General features: G+C 53.6%; 1 protein-coding gene across 2 annotated transcripts in view; it reads left to right on the top strand.

Annotated features, from left to right (window-relative positions):
• The window catches only part of lrrc34 (leucine rich repeat containing 34), a 96,811-nt gene that overhangs the window by 35,853 nt on the left and 35,087 nt on the right, over positions 1–25,871 (top strand). For both annotated transcript variants that reach the window (XM_072473617.1, XM_072473616.1), the window contains exons 8-9: positions 2,611–2,765; positions 7,755–7,910. In XM_072473617.1, the coding sequence (XP_072329718.1) occupies positions 2,611–2,765; positions 7,755–7,910 (311 nt within the window). The remainder of the gene's footprint in view (positions 1–2,610; positions 2,766–7,754; positions 7,911–25,871) is intronic.

Raw genomic sequence — 25,871 nt, 5'->3', positions numbered from 1 at the left:
AAGGGTGTTTTTATTCCTTATGGGAATGTTTACTTAATCATGAATCAATCCTCTAAATGTTTGACATTGTTTATCCGCTATTATATATTTTAAGCTAGTTTCTTGCTCTACCTCAGCGGTCAACCCTAACCATCAAAATTAAACAAATCACTTTCAAACTCAGTATAAATTGCAAGCACATTATTCTCACACTTCCCCAGAGTCTGTTCCACCTCAGAGGCATTAACTCTTTGTCATTACACAATGTAGCAACTCACACAGCCGGCTCTATAGTTATTCAAAAAGTGGATAAAGATAAGGCCAGGTCAGTCAGGTATGAAGATGGTGACACAGTGGTATTGCCTCTGGGCTGGTAATCCCCAGGCAACATTCTGGAATGCCCTCGTACGAACGGGAGATGGCGCTCGACTCATCGATCGACAGTTCCAACGCGCCACAGCGAAAAACCGCACCGACCTCCTCAGAAGACAAACATGGGACACAACCGACAGAATACCCTTCGTCGTCCAGTACTTTCCCGGAGCGGAGAAACTACGTCATCTTCTTCACAGCCTTCAACACGTCATCGATGAAGATGAATATCTTGCCAAGTTCATCCCCACACCCCCACTACTTGCCTTCAAACAACCGCGCAACCTCAAACAAACCATTGTTTGCAGCAAACTACCCAGTCTTCAGAACAGTGACCACCGACACCACACAACCCTGTCATGGCAATCTCTGCAAGACGTGCCAGATCATCGACATGGATACCACCATTACACGTGAGAACACTACCCACCAGGTACGCGGTACATACTCGTGCGACTCGGCCAACGTTGTCTACCTCATACGCTGCAGGAAAGGATGTCCTGAAGTGTGGTACATTGGCGAGACCATGCAGACGCTGCGACAACGAATGAACGGACATCGCGCGACAATCGCCAGGCAGGAATGTTCCCTTCGAGTCGGGGAACACTTCAGCAGTCAAGGGCATTCAGCCTCTGATCTCCGGGTAAGCGTTCTCCAAGGCGGCCTTCAGGACCCGCGACAACGCAGAATCGCCGAGCAGAAACTGATAGCCAAGTTCCGCACACATGAGTGCGGCCTCAACCGGGACCTGGGATTCATGTCGCATTACATTCATCCCCCACCATCTGGCCTGCGAAATCCTACCAACTGTCCTGGCTTGAGACAATTCACACCTCTTTAACCTGGGGTTACCCCATCTCTGGATCTGTAAAGATTTAATCACCTGCTAATGGTCGCATTCCAAGCATTGTCTGGCATCTTTGAATTTGTCTGTATATATGTTTCTGGAACATACCTCTCCATTCACCTGAGGAAGGAGCAGCGCTCCGAAAGCTAGTGTTTGAAACAAACCTGTTGGACTTTAACCTGGTGTTGTAAGGCTTCTTACTGTACAACATTCTGGGAGCCACGGCAGATAGAAACACAGAAACATAGAAACTAGGTGCAGGAGGCGGCCCTTCGGCCCTTCGAGCCGGCACCACCATTCAATATCCTGGCTGATCATGCAATCCCGCTTTCTCTCCATACCCCTCGATCCCTTTAGCCGCAAGGGCCATGTCCAGCTCCCGCTTGAATATATCCAACACCGGCCCCAACAGCTTCCTGTGGGAGAGAATTCCACAAGTTCACAACTCTCTGAGAGAAGTTCTTCCTCATCTCAGTCCTGAATGGCTGACCCCTTAATCTTAGGCTGTGACCCCGAGTTCTGGACATTCCCAACACGTCCCCAACACGTGGGCAGCACGGTAGCACAGTGGTTAGCACAAATGTTTCACAGCTCCAGGGTCCCAGGTTCGATTCCCGCTTGGGTCACTGTCTGTGCGGAGTCTGCACGTTCTCCCCGTGTCTGTGTGGGTTTCCTCCGGGTGCTCCGGTTTCCTCCCACAGTCCAAAGAAGTGCAGATTAGGTGGATTGGCCATGCTAAATTGCCCTTAGTGTTCAAAATTGCCCTTAGTGTTGGGTAGGGTTACTGGGTTATGGGGATAGGGTGGAGGCATGGGCTTGGATAGGGTGCTCTTTCCAAGAGCTGGTGCAGACTCGATGGGCCGAATGGGGAGTGGGCGATGGGGGAGTGGGCGGTGGGCGATGGGGGAGTGGGCGATGGGGAGTCGGCGATGGGCAGTGGGCGATGGGGAGTGGGCTGATGCAGCCTCTGCTCCTGTTAAATGAGCTTTTATCGAGACTCAAATGCGATCGAAGGAAAGAATTTTCCTTCCTAACCAATAATCTTTGTTCGTGCTCCACACTGAGTTGTTCGTGCTCCACACTGAGTTGTTCGTGCTCCACACTGAGTTGTTCGTGCTCCACACTGAGTTATCTCCCAGCAGCTGACCTCCTCTTGAAAATGAAAATCGCTTATTGTCACAAGTAGGCTTCAAATGAAGTTACTGTGAAAAGCCCCTAGTCGCCACATTCCGGCGCTTGTTCGGGGAGGCGGATACGGGAATTGAACCGTGCTGCTGGCCTGCCTTGGTCTACTTTCATAGCCAGCGATTTAGCCCAGTGCTAAACAGCCCCCTTTATGTGCAGCTTGTCCTTCGCATCAGACAGGAACCAAACTTTAAATTCCCACCAGCTGCCTTGCTCTTGTCTTTCAGGAAGAGGCTATTGTGCACTTGGCCTACATGCTTCATGTCAACCAAACTCTTCAGGAGCTGCATCTGGCGAAAATGGGAATGACCAACTTTGGGGTGGAGCGACTTTGTGAAAAATTAGTTCAGAACCAAGGTCTCCGGCTCCTTGATCTCCGCTGGTAAATGATATTTGTACTTTTTCTTTTCAGTGGCCAGGACCCTGAGGAATTGAATGGCCTCTTTCTTTGTCGAATGTTTTGAGAATTTGGTTCTGTTTCGGGTTGGGGAGGGCAGTTAAGAAATTGTAACTAGCGTGGATTTTACAAGATGTTGGTTGGGGACCCGTCTCTCCCCCCTCCCCCCCACCCCACCCTCCCCAGCCCGTGACGGCCCAATGGCCCCCGTCACACCATGGGACAGGGGAGCGAGCACAGCTAACCCCTGAGGCTCCCTCCCCCGCTGCCAGTCCTGGAGGCCCCCTCCTGTCCTGACCAGAGTTTCGATACCATGGAGCACAGGGAGTGGAACGCCTCCCTCTGGGACACCGCCACATCACGCTGCGACTGCCACCACCTTCTGGGTCTGCGCCATGCCGGCCAGTCGCTGGGCGATGCTGCTGACACCCTCAGCCATGGCCTGCTGTGACTGGGCCATGCCGGCCAGTCGCTGGGCGATGCTGCTGACACCCTCAGCCATGGCCTGCTGTGACTGGGCCATGCCGGCCAGTCGCTGGGCGATGCTGCTGACACCCTCAGCCATGGCCTGCTGTGCCTGGGCCATGCTGAGGCGAGCCGCTGTGATGTCCAGGTGGCTTTGGCACATGATTGCCTGTGAGCGGGCCTGGCCCCGGCCCCCGCCTGCACAGAATGCCCCAGGCCTTGGACACCGTGGCACATGGCCAAAACCTGCGCCCCCAAGGCCTTCGCCACGCACGCCACCCCTGCAGTGTTGGCCTGGGTGTCAGCACACATGACCGGCACAGCCTCCTGCTCCGGCACGCGGTTTAACTCCTCCAACTGTGCCTGCAGCTGCTGGATGCTCGCTAACAACCCTTCATGTAGTCCCTGGCTCTGTAACAGCATCTCCTCAGTCGATGAGACTGTCCGTTCCAGAAGCCCGAGACCTGTCTGGACAGCAGCTCGTCCCGGGGGCCGGCCGCCCTCCAACTGTTCCCCCCCCCCGGGAATTCCTACCTCCACCAGCTGTCCTGGAACACCAGATAGTGTCCCAGGAGCCTCTTCACTGACATGCCAAGCTGAGGTGAGTGTCTCACGAATGGTCGGGGTTGTTGGGGACAGCTGTTACGAAAAGTCCACGTCGTCCCCTGTCATGGCCCTGTGGCTCTCGGGGGTCTCGAGCTGCGGGTCGAGGTTTCCCGTCTCTGTCCGTATCCTCTGCCTTGCTGCTCTCCGCCTAGGGTTGGGGAAGCACAGTGGTTAGCACAATTACATCACAGCTCCAGGGTCCCAGGTTCAATTCCCGGCTTGGGTCACTGTCTGTGCGGAGTCTGCACGTCCTCCCCGTGTGTGCGTGGGTTTCCTCCGGCTGCTCCGGTTTCCTCCCACAGTCCAAAGATGTGCAGGTTAGGTGGATTGGCCGTGCTAAATTGCCCTTAGTGTCCAAAATTGCCCTTAGTGTTGGGTGGGGTTACTGGGTTACTGGGGATAGGGCGGGGGTGTGGGCTTGGGTAGGGTGCTCTTTCCAAGAGCCGGTGCAGACTCGATGGGCCGAATGGCCTCCTTCTGCACTGTAAATTCTGTGATTCTATCAAAGCAGAAGCGCCCGCCTCGTCGCCAGGAGACCCTCCACGACATGACGTATTATTGGATGGTGGGTTGGGGTTGTCAGGAGGGGCGGGGATGGTGGGGGCTGTGGTGGTGGTGATGTCAGTGGCGATACGTGCCATGGGGTACCGCAACTCAGCGGGGTCTCACCTACTCGCCCAATGCCAACCTCTGCCTCGGTGATCAGCCTCTCCCAGGTGCAGTGCCCGCTGCTCTGCTGTGGTGTGGGGCTGCAGGTCTGGCGGGCGGGCGCCCCCCGGTCTTTTCACTCTCACTCAGGTTGTGAGCTGCCTTGGAGGTGGCGATAAAAAGCGCACAGTGTTCGACAGTTGGACGCTTCCAGCATAGGGGTGGGTAGCTGGTGGTCTTTGTGGCCCGGGCACTCGGCCATGGCGGCCGGTATGGGTTCGGTCAACCTCCAGGTCGGGGGGCAGGGGGGTTGGTGCCGGGGCACAGCGCTGCCTATTCACCCTGGCCGCCATGAGGAGGTTGTCCAGTTTCTACCGGAAGTGCCCGGATGGTGATACCAACGGTACTGACCACCTCTGCCACCTGCGCCCAATCACAGTGCACGGTGACGGGTGGCAACCTCCATCCACCGAGGTTCAGGGTAGCCATCTCTCCTCAGAGTCGGTGAATCTTGGGGCCGCCATCCTCGCTGCCACCTTGTTGGCTGGGATGGTGTCTGTGCGGGGGGTGCAGTGTGTGCGGGGACTGCAGTGTGTGCGGGGAGTGCAGTGTGTGCGGGGAGAGCAGTGTGTGTGGGGAGTGCAGTGTGCGGGGAGAGCAGTGTATCTGGGGAGTGCAGTGTGTGAGGGGAGTGCAGTGTGTGTGGGGAGTGCAGTGTGTGTGGGGAGTGCAGTGTGTGTGGGGAGTGCAGTGTGTGTGGGGAGTGCAGTGTGTGAGGGGAGTGCAGTGTGTGCTGGGAGTGCAGTGTGTGTGGGGAGTGCAGTGTGCGGGGAGAGCAGTGTATCTGGGGAGTGCAGTGTGTGCGGGGAGTGCCGTGTGTGAGGGGAGTGCAGTGTGTGTGGGGAGTGCAGTGTGTGTGGGGAGTGCAGTGTGTGCGGGGAGAGCAGTGTGTGGGGGGAGTGCAGTGTGTGAGGGGAGTGCAGTGTGTGTGGGGAGTGCAGTGTGTGAGGGGAGTGCAGTGTGTGTGGGGAGTGCAGTGTGTGAGGGGAGTGCAGTGTGTGTGGGGAGAGCAGTGTATCTGGGGAGTGCAGTGTGTGCGGGGAGTGCCGTGTGTGAGGGGAGTGCAGTGTGTGCGGGGAGTGCAGTGTGTGCGGGGAGAGCAGTGTGTGCGGGGGGGTGCAGTGTGTGGGGGGAGTGCAGTGTCTGGGGGGAGTGCAGTGTGTGCTGGGAGTGCAGTGTGTGCGGGGAGTGCCGTGTGTGAGGGGAGTGCAGTGTGTGTGTGGGGAGAGCAGTGTATCTGGGGAGTGCAGTGTGTGCGGGGAGTGCAGTGTGTGCGGAGAGTGCAGTGTGTGAGGGGAGTGCAGTGTGTGTGGGGAGTGCAGTGTGTGCGGGGAGTGCAGTGTGTGCGGGGAGTGCAGTGTGTGAGGGGAGTGCAGTGTGTGTGGGGAGTGCAGTGTGTGCGGGGAGTGCAGTGTGTGCGGGGAGTGCAGTGTGTGCGGGGAGTGCAGTGTGTGCGGGGAGAGCAGTGTGTGCGGGGGGGTGCAGTGTGTGGGGGGAGTGCAGTGTCTGGGGGGAGTGCAGTGTGTGCTGGGAGTGCAGTGTGTGCGGGGAGTGCAGTGTGTGCGTGGAGTGCAGTGTGTGCGTGGAGTGCAGTGTGCGCGGGGAGTGCAGTGTGCGCGGGGAGTGCAGTGTGTGCGGGGAGTGCAGTGTGGGCGGGGAGTGCAGTGTGCGTGGGGAGTGCAGTGTGCGCGGGGAGTGCAGTGTGCGCGGTGAGTGCAGTGTGCGCGGGGAGTGCAGTGTGCGCGGGGAGTGCAGTGTGCGGGGGGATTGCAGTGTGCGGGGGGAGTGCAGTGTGCGGGGGGAGTGCAGTGTGCGGGGGGAGTGCAGTGTGCGGGGGGAGTGCAGTGTGCGCGGGGAGTGCAGTGTGCGCGGGGAGTGCAGGGTGCGCGGGGAGTGCAGTGTGCGCGGGGAGTGCAGGGTGCGCGGGGAGTGCAGGGTGCGCGGTGAGTGCAGGGTGCGCGGGGAGTGCAGTGTGCGGGGGGAGTGCAGTGTGCGGGGGGAGTGCAGTGTGCGGGGGGAGTGCAGTATGCGGGGGGAGTGCAGTGTGCGGGGGGAGTGCAGTGTGCGGGGGGAGTGCAGTGTGCGGGGGGAGTGCAGTGTGCACGGGGAGTGCAGTGTGCGCGGGGAGTGCAGTGTGCGCGGGGAGTGCAGGGTGCGCGGGGAGTGCAGGGTGCGCGGGGAGTGCAGGGTGCGCGGGGAGTGCAGGGTACGTGGGGAGTGCATATTGACAATATGCGGCTGCAGCTTGCCAACCACCTGAGTGTCAATCGCGGACCCGGCGAATCCGACACTGTTTCTGGAACTCCTGCGGCCAGCCTGGGTATTGACCACCTAAGAGCCTCAATTGGGGCAAGAGTAGGCCTCGCCCTCCCTGTGTAAAATTGCACAGCAGTTAGGACAGGCGGAAAGACTACCTGACAAATGTTATGCTCAACCCCTCCCTAGAAATGGTGGGGAGAGGGCGGGTTACATTCTTCCCATTGCCGTTGTTCCAGTCTGTAGTACGATAATTAAATTTCTCCATCGTCGCTACATTTGCATTTCCCTTCAATTTTTCTTCAAATGTGTTCCTCTCTGTCTTTGCCAGTATAATACACGCGGTCACGTAAAGGCACCAATACTGTTTCCACATTGCTGGCATTGTCAGCTGATCTGCAGCTGAAACTTCACCCAGACTTTCTTTACCTCCACACCTGACTATTGCGATGGCCGCTTGTTCAGGTGCCCACTCTGCACCTTCTGTGAACAAGTTCATCTGAGAATCTGCTGCCTGCTCTCTAACACATGGCAAGTCCCCTACACTCCCTGTTGTCACTGCTCACAATTGGCGTCTAATCTGACAACGTTTCAAATTTAAAGTATTTTCATCCTTGTGTTTAAATCCCTCGATGCCCTCACACCTCCCTATCTTTGTAACCTCATTCCATTCTATGATCCTCTGAGATATGTACGCTCCTCTAAGTTTGGCCTATCAACCATCCTAATTTTAACATCTGTGTCAATGGCGGCCATGACAGTAGCTCCCTGGACCCATTGCAGTGGAAACCCCTCTGTCTACCTTCCGCTCTATCTCACTCCTCTTTGGGCTGTTTGAGTGGGTGATGGGGCAGGGGGATGTGGGGGAGGGATGGGGGATTATTCTGTCGATTTATCTCAATGTGTAGCGGAGACAAATCATTCAATGTGTTGTGACAGTAACAAGATATCTTCTGATGGAGCAAAGTCGTTGGCTGAACTGCTGAAACACAACACTGCGCTAAGGATTCTCGATTTGGCAGCAAACAGAATTGAGGATGATGGACTGGTTTACATTAGTGAAGCCATTCGCTACCTGAATGACCAGCTGTTAGCGTGAGTCTCCCAGCTCTATAATCTAACCTGTCCAAAATGTAGTCTGATAAACAGGTTTTCAGGACTAAGGAACCCTCCTAATTAAAAACCTCAACATTCACTAACTTGGGTAAAAGAATTCTTCCTCATAAGTCAGGAATAAATGTTTATTTTCACATTGGGGTGATTCCCCCAGTTAATGATGGGGGTCCCTCCCACCATTTGGAGGATTGAATGCCAGTCCCAAGGACAGGGTGCACAGGAGAGTGGAGGAGGGATGGTGTTTGCAGGAAAAGGCATTTCCAGAGAGGTAGGGGCATTGGGATGGGGTGCAGTGTGATTGGAGGCCAGGACAGGAGGTTGGTTTTGAGCAATGCCGGGTCCCACAATTGGGCATAAACTGCTCACCCGACAAGGGCACAGGGAACCTGACGGGGTTTTGCTAGGTGGCCTACAGAGAGCACAGGAGAGGCATGAGACTCTCATTAATTCATCCCTGGACACTAAGGGGCAATTTATCATGGCCAATTCATCTAACCTGCACATCTTTGGACAGTGGGAGGAAACCGGAGCACCCGGAGGAAACACGCAGACACGGGGAGAACGTGTAAACTCCACACAGTCACCCGAGGCCCGAATTGAACCCGGAACCCCGGAGCTGTGAGGCAGCAGTGCTAACCACTGTGCCAGTGTGAGACAGCAGTGCTAACTACTGTGCCAACGTGAGACAGCAGTGCTAACCACTGTGCCAGTTTGAGGCAGCAGTGCTAACCACTGTGCCACCGGACAGTCCTATTCCCCTAGTAACCAGCCCCCATCCCAATGCCTGGAATGGTGCAGCTCAATTAAGTTCCATCCTCCATTTGTAATAGGATGGAAGAGCAAGCTTGAGGGGAAGGCCTCATCCTGTTCCTAAGTCCCATGCTACAGTTAGGACCAGAGTGAGTAAATTCAGTCATTTGAGGATGAACTCACGGAGATATGAAAATTGGTTAAATAGTACGGAGGACAGTATTCGATTGCAGGAGGATACAGACGGGCTGGTTAGATGGGCTGGTCAGGAGCAAATGGAATTCAATCCGGATAAGTGTGAGGTGATACACTTGGGCAAGACAAACAAGGCAAAGGGAATACAGGATAAATGGCAGGACCCTGGGAAGCACCGAGGATCAGAGGGACCTTGGTGGGCATGTACACCCGTCCCTTAAGGTGGCAGAGCAGGTGGATAGTGGTTAAGAAGGCCTGTGGTATATTTGCCTTTATTAGCCGAGGCATAGAGTTTCAGAGCAGGGAGGTTATGCTGGAAGTGTATAAAACGTTGGTTAGGCCACAGCGAGAGTATTGTGTTCGGTTCTGGAATCCACATTACAGGAGGGATGTGATAGCCACTGGAAAGGGAGCAGAGGAGATTTACCAGGATGTTGCCCGGGCTGGAGAGTTTTAGTTATGAAGAGTGATTGGATAGACTGGGGTTGTTTTCCTTGGAGCAGAGAGACTGAGGGGGGACAGGATTGAGATGTATAAAATTATGAGGGGTACAGATAGAGTAGACAGGAAGAAACTTTTCCCCTTGGTGCAGGGATCAATGACCAGGGGGCAGAGATTTAAGGTGAGGGGCAGGAGGTTTCGAGGGGATGTGAGGAAAAACCTTTCACCCAGAGGGGGGTGGGAGTCTGGAACTCGCTGCCTGAAAGGTGGAGGCAGAGGCCCTCAGAACATTTAGGAAGTATTTAGATGTGCACCAGCGATCCCAGGGCAGACACGGCGATGGGCCAAGTGCTGGGAAATGGGGTTAGTATAGTTAGATGGTTGTTTTTGACCGGCGCAGACGTGATGGGCCAAACGGACTGTTCTGTGCTGTTTGACTCTCTGTGTTAAGTTCTGGAAATGGAGATCGCTGTATGACTCTGACTCAATACTATGAAAACATTATCTGGAAAAGTGTGACAATCAAACTGGAAAAACCAAAGTCCTGAAATCTATAAGTTCTTCAGTACTGTGAGGCTGAAACAGCTCCGAGATCCCTGAGATCACTCTCTGAGATCCACTCTCTGAGATCCACTCTCTGAGATCCAGTCTCTGAGATCCGCTCTCTGAGATCCACTCTCTGAGATCCACTCTCTGCGATCCAGTGAGATACTCTCTCTGAAGTCCTGTCTTTGAGAACCACTCTCTGAGATCCTGTCTTTGAGATCCACTCTCTGACATCCACTCTCTGACATCCACTCCCTGAGATCCACTCTCTGAGATCCACTTTCTGAGATCCACTCTCTGGGATCCAGTCTCTGAGATCCACTCGCCAAGATACAGTCTTTGAGATCCAGGCTCTGAGATCCATTCTCTGAGATCCAGTCTCTGAGGTCCAGTCTCTGAGATCCACTACCTGAGATCCAGTGCCTGAGATCCACTCCCTTAGATCCAGTCTCTGACATCCAGACTCTGAGCTCCAGTCTCTGAGATCCAGTCTCTGAGATCCTCTATCTGAGATCCACTCTCTGGGATCCAGTCTCTGCGATCCAGTCTCTGATATCCACTATCTGAGATCCACTCTCTGAGATCCACTCTCTGGGGTCCAGTCTCTGAGATCCACTCACCAAGATCCAGTCTCTGCGATCCAGTATCTGAGATCCACTCTCTGATATCCAGTCTCTGCTATCCAGTCTCTGAGATCCACTCTCTGATATCCACTCTCTGAGATCCACTCTCTAAGATCCAGTCTCTGAGATCCACTATCTAAGATACAGTCTCTGAGATCCCTTGAGATCCAGTCTCTGAGATCCAGTCTCTGAGAACCAGTCTCTGAGATCCAGTCTCTGAGATCCACTCTCACATCCACTCTCTGAGATCCACTCTTTGAGATCTACTCTCTGAGATCTACTCTCTGAGATCTACTTTATGAGATCCAGTCTCTGAGATCCACTCTCTGAGATCCACTCTCTGTGATCCACTCTTTGAAATCTACTCCGAGATCCAGTGAGATCCAGTCTCTGAGACCCAGTCTCTGAGATCCAGTCTCTGAGATCCAGTCTCCGAGACCCAGTCTCTGAGATCCACTCCCTGAGACCCAGTCTCTGAGATCCACTCCCTTAGCTCCAGTCTCTGACATCCAGTCTCTGAGATCCAGTCCCTGAGATCCAGTCTCTGACATCCAGTCTCTGAGATCCAGTCCCTGAGATCCAGTCCCTGAGATCCACTCCCTTAGATCCAGTCTCTGACATCCAGTCTCTGGGATGCACTACCTGAGATCCAGTCTCTGCAATCCACTCTCTGAGATCCAGTCTCTGAGATCCAGTCTCTGAGATCCAGTCTCTGAGATCCACTCTCTGAGATCCACTCTCTGACATCCACTCTCTGACATCCACTCTCTGCGAACCAGTCTCTGAGATCCAAACAAAGAACAAAGAAATGTACAGCACAGGAACAGGCCCTTCGGCCCTCCAAGCCCGTGCCGACCATGCTACCCGACTAAACTACAACCTTCTACACTTCCTGGGTCTGTATCCCTCTATTCCCATCCTATTCATGTATTTGTCATGATGCCCCTTAAATGTCACTATCGTCCCTGCTTCCACCACCTCCTCCGGTAGCGAGTTCCAGGCACCCACTACCCTCTGTGTAAAAAACTTGCCTCGTACATCTACTCTAAACCTTGCCCCTCTCACCTTAAACCTATGCCCCCTAGTAATTGACCCCTCTACCCTGGGGAAAAGCCTCTGACTATCCACTCTGTCTATGCCCCTCATAATTTTGTAGACCTCTATCAGGTAGCCCCTCAACCTCCATCGTTCCAGTGAGAACAAACCGAGTTTATTCAACCACTCCTCATAGCTAATGCCCTCCATACCAGGCAACATTCTGGAAAATCTCTTCTGCCCCCTCTCTAAAGCCTCCACATCCTTCTGGTAGTGTGGCGACCAGAATTGAACACTATACTCCAAGTGTGGCCTAACTAAGGTTCTATACAGCTGCAACATGACTTGCCAATTCTTATACTCAATGCCCCGGCCAATGAAGGAAAGCATGCCGTATGCCTTCTTGACTACCTTTTCCACCTGTGTTGCCCCTTTCAGTGACCTGTGGACCTGTACACCTAGATCTCTCTGACTTTCAATACTCTTGAGGGTTCTACCATTCACTGAATATTCCCTACCTGCATTAGACCTTCCAAAATGCATTACCTCACATTTGTCCGGATTAAACACCATCTGCCATCTCTCCGCCCAAGTCTCCAAACAATCTAAATCCTGCTGTATTCTCTGACAGTCCTCATCGCTATCCGCAATTCCACTAACCTTTGTGTCGTCTGCAAACTTACTAATCAGACCAGTTACATTTTCCTCCAAATCATTTATATATACTACAAAGAGCAACGGTCCCAGCACTGATCCCTGTGGAACACCACTGGTCACAGCCCTCCAATTAGAAAAGCATCCCTCCATTGCTACTCTCTGCCTTCTATGACCTAGCCAGTTCTGTATCCACCTTGCCAGCTCACCCCTGATCCCGTGTGACTTCACCTTTTGTACTAGTCTACCATGAGGGACCTTGTCAAAGGCCTTACTGAAGTCCATATTGACAACATCCACTGCCCTACCGGCATCAATCATCTTAGTGACCTCCTCGAAAAACAAGTTAGTGAGACACGACCTCCCCTTCACGAAACCATGCTGCCACTCACTAATACGTCCATTTGCTTCCAAACGGGAGTCGATCCTGTCTCAAAGAATTCTCTCCAGTAATTTCCCTACCACTGAAGTAAGGCTCACCGGCCTGTAGTTCCCTGGATTATCCTTGCTACCCTTCTTAAACAGAGGAACAACATTGGCTATTCTCCAGTCCTCCGGGACATCACCTGAAGACAGTGAGGATCCAAAGATTTCTGTCAAGGCCTGAGCAATTTCCTCTCCAGCCTCCTTCAGTATTCTGGGGTAGATCCCATCAGGCCCTGGGGACTTATCTACCTTAATATTTTTTAAGACGCCCAACACCTCGTCTTTTTGGATCTCAATGTGACCCAGGCTATCTACACACCCTTCTCCACACTCAACATCTACCAATTCCTTCTCTTTGGTGAATATTGATGCAAAGTATTCATTTAGTACCTCGTCCATTTCCTCTGGCTCCACACATAGATTCCCTTGCCTATCCTTCAGTGGGCCAACCCTTTCCCTGGCTACCCTCTTGCTTTTTATGTACGTGTAAAAAGCCTTGAGATTTTCCTTAACCCTATTTGCCAATGACTTTTCGTGACCCCTTCTAGCCCTCCTGACTCCTTGCTTAAGTTCCTTCCTACTTTCCTTATATTCCACACAGGCTTCGTCTGTTCCCAGCCTTTTAGCCCTGACAAATGCCTCCTTTTTCTTTTTGACGAGGCCTACAATATCTCTCGTTATCCAGGTTTCCCGAAAATTGCCGTATTCATCCTTCTTCCTCACAGGAACATGCCGGTCCTGAATTCCTTTCAACTGACACTTGAAAGCATCCCACATGTCAGATGTTGATTTGCCCTTAAACATCCGCCCCCAATCTAAGTTGTTCAGTTCCCACCTAATATTGTTATAATTAGCCTTCCCCAATTTAGCACATTCACCCTAGGACCACTCTTATCCTTGTCCACCAGTACTTTAAAACTTATTGAATTGTGGTCACTGTTCCCGAAATGCTCCCCTACTGAAACTTCTACCACCTGGCTGGGCTCATTCCCCAATACCAGGTCCAGTACCGCCCCTTCCCTAGTTGGACTGTCTACATATTGTTTTAAGAAGCCCTCCTGGATGCTCCTTACAAACTCTGCCCCGTCTAAGCCCCTGGCACTAAGTGAGTCCCAGTCACTTTCTCTGAAATCCTGTCTTTGAGAACCACTCTCTGAGATCCTGTCTTTGAGATCCACTCCCTGAGATCCACTCTCTGACATCCACTCTCTGAGATCAACTCTCTAAGATCCACTCTCTGAGATCCAGTCTCTGAGATCCAGGCTCTGAGATCCAGGCTCTGAGATCCACTCTCTGAGATCCAGTCTCTGAGATCAACTCGCTGAGATCCAGTCTCTGCGATCCAGTCTCTGCGATCCAGTCTCTGAGATCCACTCTCTCAGATCCACTCTCTGAGATCCATTCTCTGCGATCCAGTCTCTGAGATCCTGTCTCTGAGATGCACGCTCTGATATCCACTTTCTGAGATCCGCTCTTTGGGATCTACTCTCTGATATCCAGTCTCTGAGATCAAGTCTCTGAGACCCGGTATCTGAGATCCATTCTCCGAGATCCACTCTTTGAAATCTACTCCAAGATCCAGTGAGATCCAGTCTCTGAGATCCAGTCTCTGAGATCCACTCTGTGAAATCTATTTTGAGATCCAGTCTCTGAGAGCCAGACTCTGAGATCCAGTATCTGAGATCCAGTCTCTGAGATCCAGTCTCTGAAATTCAGTGAGATCCAGTCTCTGAGATTCACTCTCCATGTTCCAGCATCTGAGATCCACTCCCTGAGACCCAGTCTCTGAGATCCACTCCCTTATATCCAGTCTCTGACATCCAGTCTCTGAGATCCACTACCTGAGATCCAGACTCTGAGATCCACACCCTTAGATCCAGTCTCTGACATCCAGTCTCTGAGATACACTACCTGAGATCCAGTCTCTGAGATCCACTCCATGAGATCCACTCCATGAGATCAAGTCTCTGGGATCCAGTCTCTGAGATCCAGTCTCTGAGATCCACTCTCTGAGATCCACTCTCTGAGATCCACTCTCTGAGATCTTCTCTCTGAGATCCACTCTCTGAGATCCAGTCTCTGCGATCCAGTCTCTGAGATCCTGTCTCTGAGATGCACTCTCTGATATCCACTCTCTGAGATCCCTTGAGATCCAGTCTCTGAGATCCAGTCTCTGAGACCAGTCTCTGAGACCAGTCTCTGAGATCCCTTGAGATCCAGTCTCTGAGATCCAGTCTATGAGATCCACTCTCTAAGATCCAGTCTCTGAGATCCCTTGAGATCCAGTCTCTGAGCTCCAGTCTTTGAGATCCAGTCTCTGAGATCCAGTCTCTGAGATCCACATTCTGAGATCCACATTCTGAGATCCAGTCTCTTAGATCCAGTCTCTGAGATCCACTGTCTGAGATCCACTCTCTAAGATCCAGTCTCTGAGATCCACTCTCTAAGACCCAGTCTCTGAGATCCCTTGAGATCTAGTCTCTGAGATCCACTGTCTGAGATCCACTGTCTGAGATCCACTCTCTAACATCCAGTCTCTGAGATTCAATCTCTGAGATCCAGTGAGATCCACTCTCTGAGATGCACAAACAGAGGCACAGTGTTTAAATTCCACAAATTATAGACATCCAGTGATTACACTCTCCAGCGTGGGTAAGATCAGAACTGAGAGCCATAAATATTAAACAGGCACTAATAAATCTAATGGAGTAGACAGGAAAACTCCTTTACCCAGGGACGGGTGTGGGACCTTTAGGGGGAGCTAAATAAACACATGAACAGGAAAAGATGTAGACGATATGGTGATAGGGTCAGATGAAGAGGTGAGGGTGGAGGCTCATGTGGAGCCTAAACACTGGCATGTCCTAGATGGGCTGAATGGCTTATTTCTGTGCCATTTCAAGTTTTTACTCAATTGAGGGCATGGATGCTGGATGTCGATCAAACGTTTTCAAGAGTGAAATGAGTAGATTTCTGCAGGGATATCTTCTAGGCCCAACTATCTTCATCAATAAAGTTCTCCATCATAAAGTCAGAAGTAGGGATGTTCGCTGCTAATTGTTCCAGTCACATCTCAGGCACTGAAACAGTTCAGCAACACATGAACAATGTTCAGGCGTGGGCTGCTGAGTGGCAAATAACATTCATGTCACACACGTGCCAGACAATGCGCATCTCCAGCAAGCGAGAAGCCAACCTTCTCCTCAAATTTATGAAATAGTATTGCCAAATCCCCCATAATATCATAAATACAAACAGAAAATGCTGGAAAATCTCAGCAGATCTGGCAGCAGCTGTGGAGGGAGAAGGCGAGTTCATGTTTCGAGTTTGTAAGACAGCGAGAAGTGTGATGGATTAGTGTTTCAGAGAGGGTGGAGCAAATTAGTCGGTCTGTGATAGGTGTAAACTCGGAGAGATTGGACAAAGGAAGTGTTAAGGATTCATCCATACAGGAATAGGATGGGAATAGAGGGATACGGACCCCGGAAGTGTAGAAGATTGTAGTTTAGTCGGGCAGCATGGTCGGCACGGGCTTGGAGGGCCGAAGGGCCGGTTCCTGTGCTGTACATTTCTTTGTTCTTTGATTACAAAAGGTGCTGTTGTAACATATTAAGAAAGTAGAATGTGTTGATATGAGAACAAAGCTCAGTGCGGAGTGAAAGCAAGACTGTGACAGACGGCCCTGTGGGAAGGATGGCGACGGCTATTGGAACAACAACTTTGAATTTAACAAAGGGAACAAGGTGGAGGAGAGAATTGACAGCCTGAAGCGATTGAGTACTGAGGGCTGTGACATTTCCAATTAGGACAAGAGGATCTGCTCCTCCAGGCTGAGCTTCACTGCAACATCTCTGCAGTAGGCCGAGGACCGACAAGTGGGCAGGAGGGTGAGTTGAAATGGAGAGTGACAGGAAGGTTAGGGTCCTCCATACAGTGGGAGCGAAGGTGATCCGCAAACGGCTCACCCAGTCTGCGTTTCGACTCCCGTGTAAAGACCACACTGGGAGCAGCCAATACAGGAGAACAAATTGAATAAGCTGCAAATGAAACACTGCTTCACCTGAAAGGAATATTTGGGGCCTTAGTGAGGAGGGGGCAGGTAAAGGGGCCGGTGTGCACCTTCTGCAATTGCCTGGGAAGGGGCCATGGGAAGGGGTTGAGGAGTTGGATGTGATGGAGGAGTGGGTCAAGGTGTCACTGAGGGAGTCAGTGAGTTTGTAATGAATATCGGTAGTCAGGTTATCACCAGAAATGGTCAAAGGGATGGACCATGTGAAGGTGAGAGAGAAATTGGAAGCAAAAGTCGATGTCTTTCCAGGTACAAAGAGGTGGTGGATGGAGATGCAGAGAGTCCACAAACCATCCTGGTGGGGGGTGGATGTGTAGAGGGATTAGACATCCAGAGTGAAGAGGGAACAGTTAAGGCAGGAAAGTGGAAGTTGTTGATATGAAGTAGGACATTGGAAGGATCACAAATGTAGGTGGGAAGGGACTGGACAGGAGGAGAGAAGATGGATCCGGTGAAGGAAGAAACGGGATTCTGCGTTTGCTGGCGCCAAAATCAAGAAACGTGATTGGGCGGAGAATGTACTCCCACGCTAAAGCGGGTGGCAATAAAACGGCAAACCACGGTTCTCCGTCACCTCGACAGCGGCGTCAATGCGTACCGGGACGCACGTACAGTAAACACCGTTTGCATATCATTAGCGGGCCCGGCCCGGTATTCTCCGGAGCCTCCACGATGCTGGGTTACGGGGATAGGGTGGGGGCGTAGGCTTGAGTGGTTGCTCTTTACAGGAGCCGGTGCAGACTTGATGGGCCAAGTGGCCTCCTTCTGCACTCTAAATTCTGCGATTCTCCACCTTCGATGGGCCAAGTTCCCGATTGCGAAGTTCGCTTGTGCTTTAAAAAATCGTGAAACGGCGAGGCAGCTGCTGAGGGAGAGAGAGGGGGACGGAAAGTGTCCAACATCACCATAGTTTGCTGACAGTTGTGCCGTAGGCCGGGGGCTTCTGCCAGGGTCGAAGGGAGTAGTGGGTGGTGGCCAGGAGGTGGGCTGTGGGGTGGGGGTGGACGGACACGGAACACCATTGCCGCAGCCGGCAAGGCAGCCACGCAGCTGCGCATCGCTGACAGCACACTGTGAACTGAGGGTCACGGGTCGTATGGGTCCCCCCCAGGTCACCCCCCTGGGTGCCCTCTGGCCCCAGCCGACCCATCAGCTGCATGGGCACCCTCCAGCACAACCAGTGCCATCTTGTTGGCTGGGTTGAGTGTGCGTGGGGAGAGTTATGTGTGTGCGGCTGGGATGAGTGTGTGCGGGGAGTGTAATGTGTGTGTGCGGCTGGGATGAGTGTGTGTGGGGAGTGTAATGTGTGTTTGCGGCTGGAATGAGTGCGTGTGGGGAGTGTAATGTGTGTGTGCGGCTGGGATGCGTGTGTGTGGGGAGTGTAATGTGTGTGTGCGGCTGGGATGAGTGTGTGTGGGGAGTGTAATGTGTGTGTGCGGCTGGGATGAGTGTGTGCGGGGAGTGTAATGTGTGTGTGCGGCTGGGATGAGTGTGTGTGGGGAGTGTAATGTGTGTTTGCGGCTGGGATGAGTGTGTGTGGGGAGTGTAATGTGTGTGTGCGGCTGGGATGAGTGTGTGTGGGGAGTGTAATGTGTGTGCAGCTGGGATGAGTGTGTGTGGGGAGTGTAATGTGTGTGCGGCTGGGATGAGTGTGCATGGGGAGTGTAATGTGTGTGTGCAGCTGGGATGAGTGTGTGTGGGGAGTGTAATGTGTGTGTGCGGCTGGGATGAGTGTGTGTGTGGAGTGTAATGTGTGTGTGCGGCTGGGATGAGTGTGTGTGGGGAGTGTAATGTGTGTGCGCGGCTGGGATGAGTGTGTGTGGGGAGTGTAATGTGTGTGCGGCTGGGATGAGTGTGTGTGGGGAGTGTAATGTGTGTGTGCGGCTGGGATGAGTGTGTGTGGGGAGTGTAATGTGTGTGTGCGGCTGGGATGAGTGTGTGTGGGGAGTGTAATGTGTGTGTGCGGCTGGGGTGAGTGTGTGTGGGGAGTGTAATGTGTGTGCGGCTGGAATGAGTGTGTGTGTGGAGTGTAATGTGTGTGCGGCTGGGATGAGTGTGCATGGGGAGTGTAATGTGTGTGTGCAGCTGGGATGAGTGTGTGTGTGGAGTGCAGTGTGTGCGGGGAGTGCAGTGTGTGTGGGGAGTGCAGTGTGTGTGGGGAGTGCAGTGTGTGTGGGGAGTGGAGTGTGTGCGGCTGGGATGAGTGTGCGCGGGGAGTGCAGTGTGTGCGGCTGGGATGAGTGTGTGTGGGGAGTGCAGTGTGTGCGGCTGGGATGAGTGTGTGTGGGGAGTGCAGTGTGTGCGGCTGGGATGAGTGTGTGTGGGGAGTGTAATGTATGTGTGCAGCTGGGATGAGTGTGTGTGGGGAGTGTAATGTGTGTGTGCAGCTCGGATGAGTGTGTGTGGGGAGTGTAATGTGTGTGTGCGGCTGGGATGAGTGTGTGTGGGGAGTGTTATGTGTGTGTGCGGCTGGGATGAGTGTGGGTGGGGAGTGTAATGTGTGTGTGCGGCTGGGATGAGTGTGTGTGGGGAGTGTAATGTGTGTGTGCGGCTGGGATGAGTGTGTGTGGGGAGTGTAATGTGTGTGTGCGGCTGGGATGAGTGTGTGTGGGGAGTGTAATGTGCGTGTGCGGCTGGGATGAGTGTGTGTGGGGAGTGTAATGTGTGTGTGCGGCTGGGATGAGTGTGTGTGGGGAGTGTAATGTGTGTGTGGGGAGTGTAATGTGTGTGTGCGGCTGGGATGAGTGTGTGTGGGGAGTGTAATGTGCGTGTGCGGCTGGGATGAGTGTGTGTGGGGAGTGTAATGTGTGTGTGCGGCTGGGATGAGTGTGTGTGGGGAGTGTAATGTGTGTGTGCGGCTGGGATGAGTGTGTGTGGGGAGTGTAATGTGTGTGTGCGGCTGGGATGAGTGTGTGTGGGGAGTGTAATGTGTGTGTGTGGCTGGGATGAGTGTGTGTGGGGAGTGTAATGTGTGTGTGCGGCTGGGATGAGTGTGCGTGGGGAGTGTAATGTGTGTGTGCGACTGGGATGAGTGTGTGTGGGGAGTGTAATGTGTGTGTGCGGCTGGGATGAGTGTGTGTGGGGAGTGTAATGTGTGTGTGCGACTGGGATGAGTGTGTGTGGGGAGTGTAATGTGTGTGTGCGACTGGGATGAGCGTGTGTGGGGAGTGTAATGTGTGTGTGCGGCTGGGATGAGTGTGTGTGGGGAGTGTAATGTGTGTGTGCGGCTGGGATGAGCGTGTGTGGGGAGTGTAATGTATGTGTGCGACTGGGATGAGTATGTGTGGGGAGTGTAATGTGTGTGTGCGACTGGGATGAGCGTGTGTGGGGAGTGTAATGTGTGTGTGCGACTGGGATGAGTGTGTGTGGGGAGTGTTATGTGTGTGTGCGGCTGGGATGAGTGTGTGTGGGGAGTGTAATGTGTGTGTGCGACTGGGATGAGCGTGTGTGGGGAGTGTAATGTGTCTGTGCGGCTGGGATGAGTGTGTGTGGGGAGTGTAATGTGTGTGTGCGGCTGGGATGAGTGTGTGCGGGGAGTGTAATGTGGGTGTGCGACTGGGATGAGCGTGTGTGGGGAGTGTAATGTGTGTGTGCGGCTGGGATGTGTGTGTGGGGAGTGTAATGTGTATGTGCGGCTGGGATGAGTGTGTGTGGGGAGTGTAATGTGTGTGTGCGGCTGGGGTGAGTGTGTGTGGGGAGTGTAATGTGTGTGCGGCTGGAATGAGTGTGTGTCTGGAGTGTAATGTGTGTGCGGCTGGGATGAGTGTGTGTGGGGAGTGTAATGTGTGTGTGCGGCTGGGATGAGTGTGTGTGGGGAGTGTAATGTGTGTGTGTGGCTGGGATGAGTGTGTGTGTGGAGTGTAATATGTGTGTGCAGCTGGGATGAGTGTGTGTGGGGAGTGTAATGTGTGTGCGCGGCTGGGATGAGTGTGTGTGGGGAGTGTAATGTGTGTGCGGCTGGGATGAGTGTGTGTGGGGAGTGTAATGTGTGTGTGCGGCTGGGATGAGAGTGTGTGGGGAGTGTAATGTGTGTGTGCGGCTGGGATGAGTGTGTGTGGGGAGTGTAATGTATGTGTGCGGCTGGGGTGAGTGTGTGTGGGGAGTGTAATGTGTGTGCGGCTGGAATGAGTGTGTGTGTGGAGTGTAATGTGTGTGCGGCTGGGATGAGTGTGTGTGGGGAGTGTAATGTGTGTGTGCGGCTGGGATGAGTGTGTGTGTGGAGTGCAGTGTGTGCGGGGAGTGCAGTGTGTGTGGGGAGTGCAGTGTGTGTGGGGAGTGCAGTGTGTGCGGCTGGGATGAGTGTGTGTGGGGAGTGCAGTGTGTGCGGCTGGGATGAGTGTGTGTGGGGAGTGCAGTGTGTGCGGCTGGGATGAGTGTGCGCGGGGAGTGTAATGTGTGTGTGCAGCTCGGATGAGTGTGTGTGGGGAGTGTAATGTATGTGTGCAGCTGGGATGAGTGTGTGTGGGGAGTGTAATGTGTGTGTGCGGCTGGGATGAGTGTGTGTGGGGAGTGTTATGTGCGTGTGCGGCTGGGATGAGTGTGTGTGTGGAGTGTAATGTGTGTGTGCGGCTGGGATGAGTGTGTGTGGGGAGTGTAATGTGTGTGTGTGGCTGGGATGAGTGTGTGTGGGGAGTGTAATGTGTGTGTGCGGCTGGGATGAGTGTGTGTGGGGAGTGTAATGTGTGTGTGCGACTGGGATGAGTGTGTGTGGGGAGTGTAATGTGTGTGTGCGACTGGGATGAGCGTGTGTGGGGAGTGTAATGTGTGTGTGCGGCTGGGATGAACGTGTGTGGGGAGTGTAATGTATGTGTGCGACTGGGATGAGTATGTGTGGGGAGTGTAATGTGTGTGTGCGGCTGGGATGAGCGTGTGTGGGGAGTGTAATGTGTGTGTGCGGCTGGGATGAGTGTGTGTGGGGAGTGTAATGTGTCTGTGCGGCTGGGATGAGTGTGTGTGGGGAGTGTAATGTGGGTGTGCGACTGGGATGAGCGTGTGTGGGGAGTGTAATGTGTGTGTGCGGCTGGGATGTGTGTGTGGGGAGTGTAATGTGTGTGTGCGGCTGGGATGAGTGTGTGTGGGGAGTGTAATGTGTGTGTGCGGCTGGGTTGAGTGTGTGTGGGTAGTGTAATGTGTGTGTGCGGCTGGGATGAGTGTGTGTGGGGAGTGTAATGTGTGTGTGCGGCTGGGATGTGTGTGTGGGGAGTGTAATGTGCGTGTGCGGCTGGGATGAGTGTGTGTGGGGAGTGTAATGTGTGTGTCTGTCTGGGATGAGTGTGTGTGGGGAGTGTAATGTGTGTGTGTGGCTGGGATGAGTGTGTGGGGAGTGTAATGTGTGTGTGTGTCTGGGATGAGTGTGTGTGGGGAGTGTAATGTGTGTGTGGGGCTGGGATGAGTGTGTGTGGGGAGTGTAATGTGTGTGTGGCTGGGATGAGTGTGTGTGGGGAGTGTAATGTGTGTGTCTGTCTGGGATGAGTGTGTGTGGGGAGTGTAATGTGTGTGTGCGGCTGGGATGAGCGTGTGTGGGGAGTGTAATGTGTCTGTGCGGCTGGGATGAGTGTGTGTGGGGATTGTAATGTGTCTGTGCGGCTGGGATGAGTGTGTGTGGGGAGTGTAATGTGTGTGTGCGGCTGGGGTGAGTGTGAGAGTGGAGTGTAATGTGTGTGTGCGGCTGGGATGAGTGTGTGTGGGGAGTGTAATGTGTCTGTGCGGCTGGGATGAGTGTGTGTGGGGAGTGTAATGTGTGTGTGCGGCTGGGATGAGTGTGTGTGGGGAGTGTAATGTGTGTGTGCAGCTCGGATGAGTGTGTGTGGGGAGTGTAATGTGTGTGTGCGGCTGGGATGAGTGTGTGTGGGGAGTGTTATGTGCGTGTGCGGCTGGGATGAGTGTGTGTGTGGAGTGTAATGTGTGTGTGCGGCTGGGATGAGTGTGTGTGGGGAGTGTAATGTGTGTGTGCGGCTGGGATGAGTGTGTGTGGGGAGTGTAATGTGTGTGTGCGGCTGGGATGAGTGTGTGTGGGGAGTGTAATGTGCGTGTGCAGCTGGGATGAGTGTGTGTGGGGAGTGTAATGTGTGTGTGCGGCTGGGATGAGTGTGTGTGGGGAGTGTAATGTGCGTGTGCGGCTGGGATGAGTGTGTGTGGGGAGTGTAATGTGTGTGTGCGGCTGGGATGAGTGTGTGTGGGGAGTGTAATGTGTGTGTGCGGCTGGGATGAGTGTGTGTGGGGAGTGTAATGAGTGTGTGCGGCTGGGATGAGTGTGTGTGGGGAGTGTAATGTGTGTGTGTGGCTGGGATGAGTGTGTGTGGGGAGTGTAATGTGTGTGTGCGGCTGGGATGAGTGTGCGTGGGGAGTGTAATGTGTGTGTGCGACTGGGATGAGTGTGTGTGGGGAGTGTAATGTGTGTGTGCGGCTGGGATGAGTGTGTGTGGGGAGTGTAATGTGTGTGTGCGACTGGGATGAGTGTGTGTGGGGAGTGTAATGTGTGTGTGCGACTGGGATGAGCGTGTGTGGGGAGTGTAATGTGTGTGTGCGGCTGGGATGAGTGTGTGTGGGGAGTGTAATGTGTGTGTGCGGCTGGGATGAGCGTGTGTGGGGAGTGTAATGTATGTGTGCGACTGGGATGAGTATGTGTGGGGAGTGTAATGTGTGTGTGCGACTGGGATGAGCGTGTGTGGGGAGTGTAATGTGTGTGTGCGACTGGGATGAGTGTGTGTGGGGAGTGTTATGTGTGTGTGCGGCTGGGATGAGTGTGTGTGGGGAGTGTAATGTGTGTGTGCGACTGGGATGAGCGTGTGTGGGGAGTGTAATGTGTCTGTGCGGCTGGGATGAGTGTGTGTGGGGAGTGTAATGTGTGTGTGCGGCTGGGATGAGTGTGTGCGGGGAGTGTAATGTGGGTGTGCGACTGGGATGAGCGTGTGTGGGGAGTGTAATGTGTGTGTGCGGCTGGGATGTGTGTGTGGGGAGTGTAATGTGTGTGTGCGGCTGGGATGAGTGTGTGTGGGGAGTGTAATGTGTGTGTGCGGCTGGGTTGAGTGTGTGTGGGGAGTGTAATGTGTGTGTGCGGCTGGGATGAGTGTGTGTGGGGAGTGTAATGTGTGTGTGCGGCTGGGATGTGTGTGTGGGGAGTGTAATGTGCGTGTGCGGCTGGGATGAGTGTGTGTGGGGAGTGTAATGTGTGTGTCTGTCTGGGATGAGTGTGTGTGGGGAGTGTAATGTGTGTGTGTGGCTGGGATGAGTGTGTGTGGGGAGTGTAATGTGTGTGTGCGGCTGGGATGAGCGTGTGTGGGGAGTGTAATGTGTCTGTGCGGCTGGGATGAGTGTGTCTGGGGATTGTAATGTGTCTGTGCGGCTGGGATGAGTGTGTGTGGGGAGTGTAATGTGTGTGTGCGGCTGGGGTGAGTGTGAGAGTGGAGTGTAATGTGTGTGTGCGGCTGGGATGAGTGTGTGTGGGGAGTGTAATGTGTCTGTGCGGCTGGGATGAGTGTGTGTGGGGAGTGTAATGTGTGTGTGCGGCTGGGATGAGTGTGTGTGGGGAGTGTAATGTGTGTGTGCGGCTGGGATGAGTGTGTGTGGGGAGTGTAATGTGTGTGTGCGGCTGGGATGAGTGTGTGAGGGGAGTGTAATGTGTGTGTGCGGCTGGGATGAGTGTGTGTGGGGAGTGTAATGTGTGTGTGCGGCTGGGATGAGTGTGTGAGGGGAGTGTAATGTGTGTGTGCGGCTGGGATGAGTGTGTGTGGGGAGTGTAATGTGTGTGTGCGGCTGGGATGAGTGTGTGTGGGGAGTGTAATGTGTGTGTGCGGCTGGGATGAGTGTGTGTGGGGAGTGTAATGTGTGTGTGCGGCTGGGATGAGTGTGTGTGGGGAGTGTAATGTGTGTGTGCGGCTGGGATGAGTGTGTGTGGGGAGTGTAATGTGTGTGTGCGGCTGGGATGAGTGTGCGTGGGGAGTGTAATGTGTGTGTGCGACTGGGATGAGTGTGTGTGGGGAGTGTAATGTGTGTGTGCGGCTGGGATGAGTGTGTGTGGGGAGTGTAATGTGTGTGTGCGACTGGGATGAGTGTGTGTGGGGAGTGTAATGTGTGTGTGCGACTGGGATGAGCGTGTGTGGGGAGTGTAATGTGTGTGTGCGACTGGGATGAGCGTGTGTGGGGAGTGTAATGTGTGTGTGCGACTGGGATGAGTGTGTGTGGGGAGTGTTATGTGTGTGTGCGGCTGGGATGAGTGTGTGTGGGGAGTGTAATGTGTGTGTGCGACTGGGATGAGCGTGTGTGGGGAGTGTAATGTGTCTGTGCGGCTGGGATGAGTGTGTGTGGGGAGTGTAATGTGTGTGTGCGGCTGGGATGAGTGTGTGCGGGGAGTGTAATGTGGGTGTGCGACTGGGATGAGCGTGTGTGGGGAGTGTAATGTGTGTGTGTGGCTGGGATGAGTGTGTGTGTGGAGTGTAATATGTGTGTGCGGCTGGGATGAGTGTGTGTGGGGAGTGTAATGTGTGTGCGCGGCTGGGATGAGTGTGTGTGGGGAGTGTAATGTGTGTGCGGCTGGGATGAGTGTGTGTGGGGAGTGTAATGTGTGTGTGCGGCTGGGATGAGTGTGTGTGGGGAGTGTAATGTGTGTGTGCGGCTGGGATGAGTGTGTGTGGGGAGTGTAATGTGTGTGCGGCTGGAATGAGTGTGTGTGTGGAGTGTAATGTGTGTGCGGCTGGGATGAGTGTGCATGGGGAGTGTAATGTGTGTGTGCGGCTGGGATGAGTGTGTGTGTGGAGTGCAGTGTGTGCGGGGAGTGCAGTGTGTGTGGGGAGTGCAGTGTGTGTGGGGAGTGCAGTGTGTGTGGGGAGTGCAGTGTGTGCGGCTGGGATGAGTGTGTGTGGGGAGTGCAGTGTGTGCGGCTGGGATGAGTGTGCGCGGGGAGTGTAATGTGTGTGTGCAGCTCGGATGAGTGTGTGTGGGGAGTGTAATGTGTGTGTGCGGCTGGGATGAGTGTGTGTGGGGAGTGTTATGTGCGTGTGCGGCTGGGATGAGTGTGTGTGTGGAGTGTAATGTGTGTGTGCGGCTGGGATGAGTGTGTGTGGGGAGTGTAATGTGTGTGTGCGGCTGGGATGAGTGTGTGTGGGGAGTGTAATGTGTGTGTGTGGGGAGTGTAATGTGCGTGTGCAGCTGGGATGAGTGTGTGTGGGGAGTGTAATGTGTGTGTGCGGCTGGGATGAGCGT

Source organism: Scyliorhinus torazame, chromosome 14 (genome assembly GCF_047496885.1).
Source record: "Scyliorhinus torazame isolate Kashiwa2021f chromosome 14, sScyTor2.1, whole genome shotgun sequence".
Taxonomy (NCBI): domain Eukaryota; kingdom Metazoa; phylum Chordata; class Chondrichthyes; order Carcharhiniformes; family Scyliorhinidae; genus Scyliorhinus; species Scyliorhinus torazame.
This window is presented reverse-complemented; position numbering and strand designations above follow the sequence as displayed.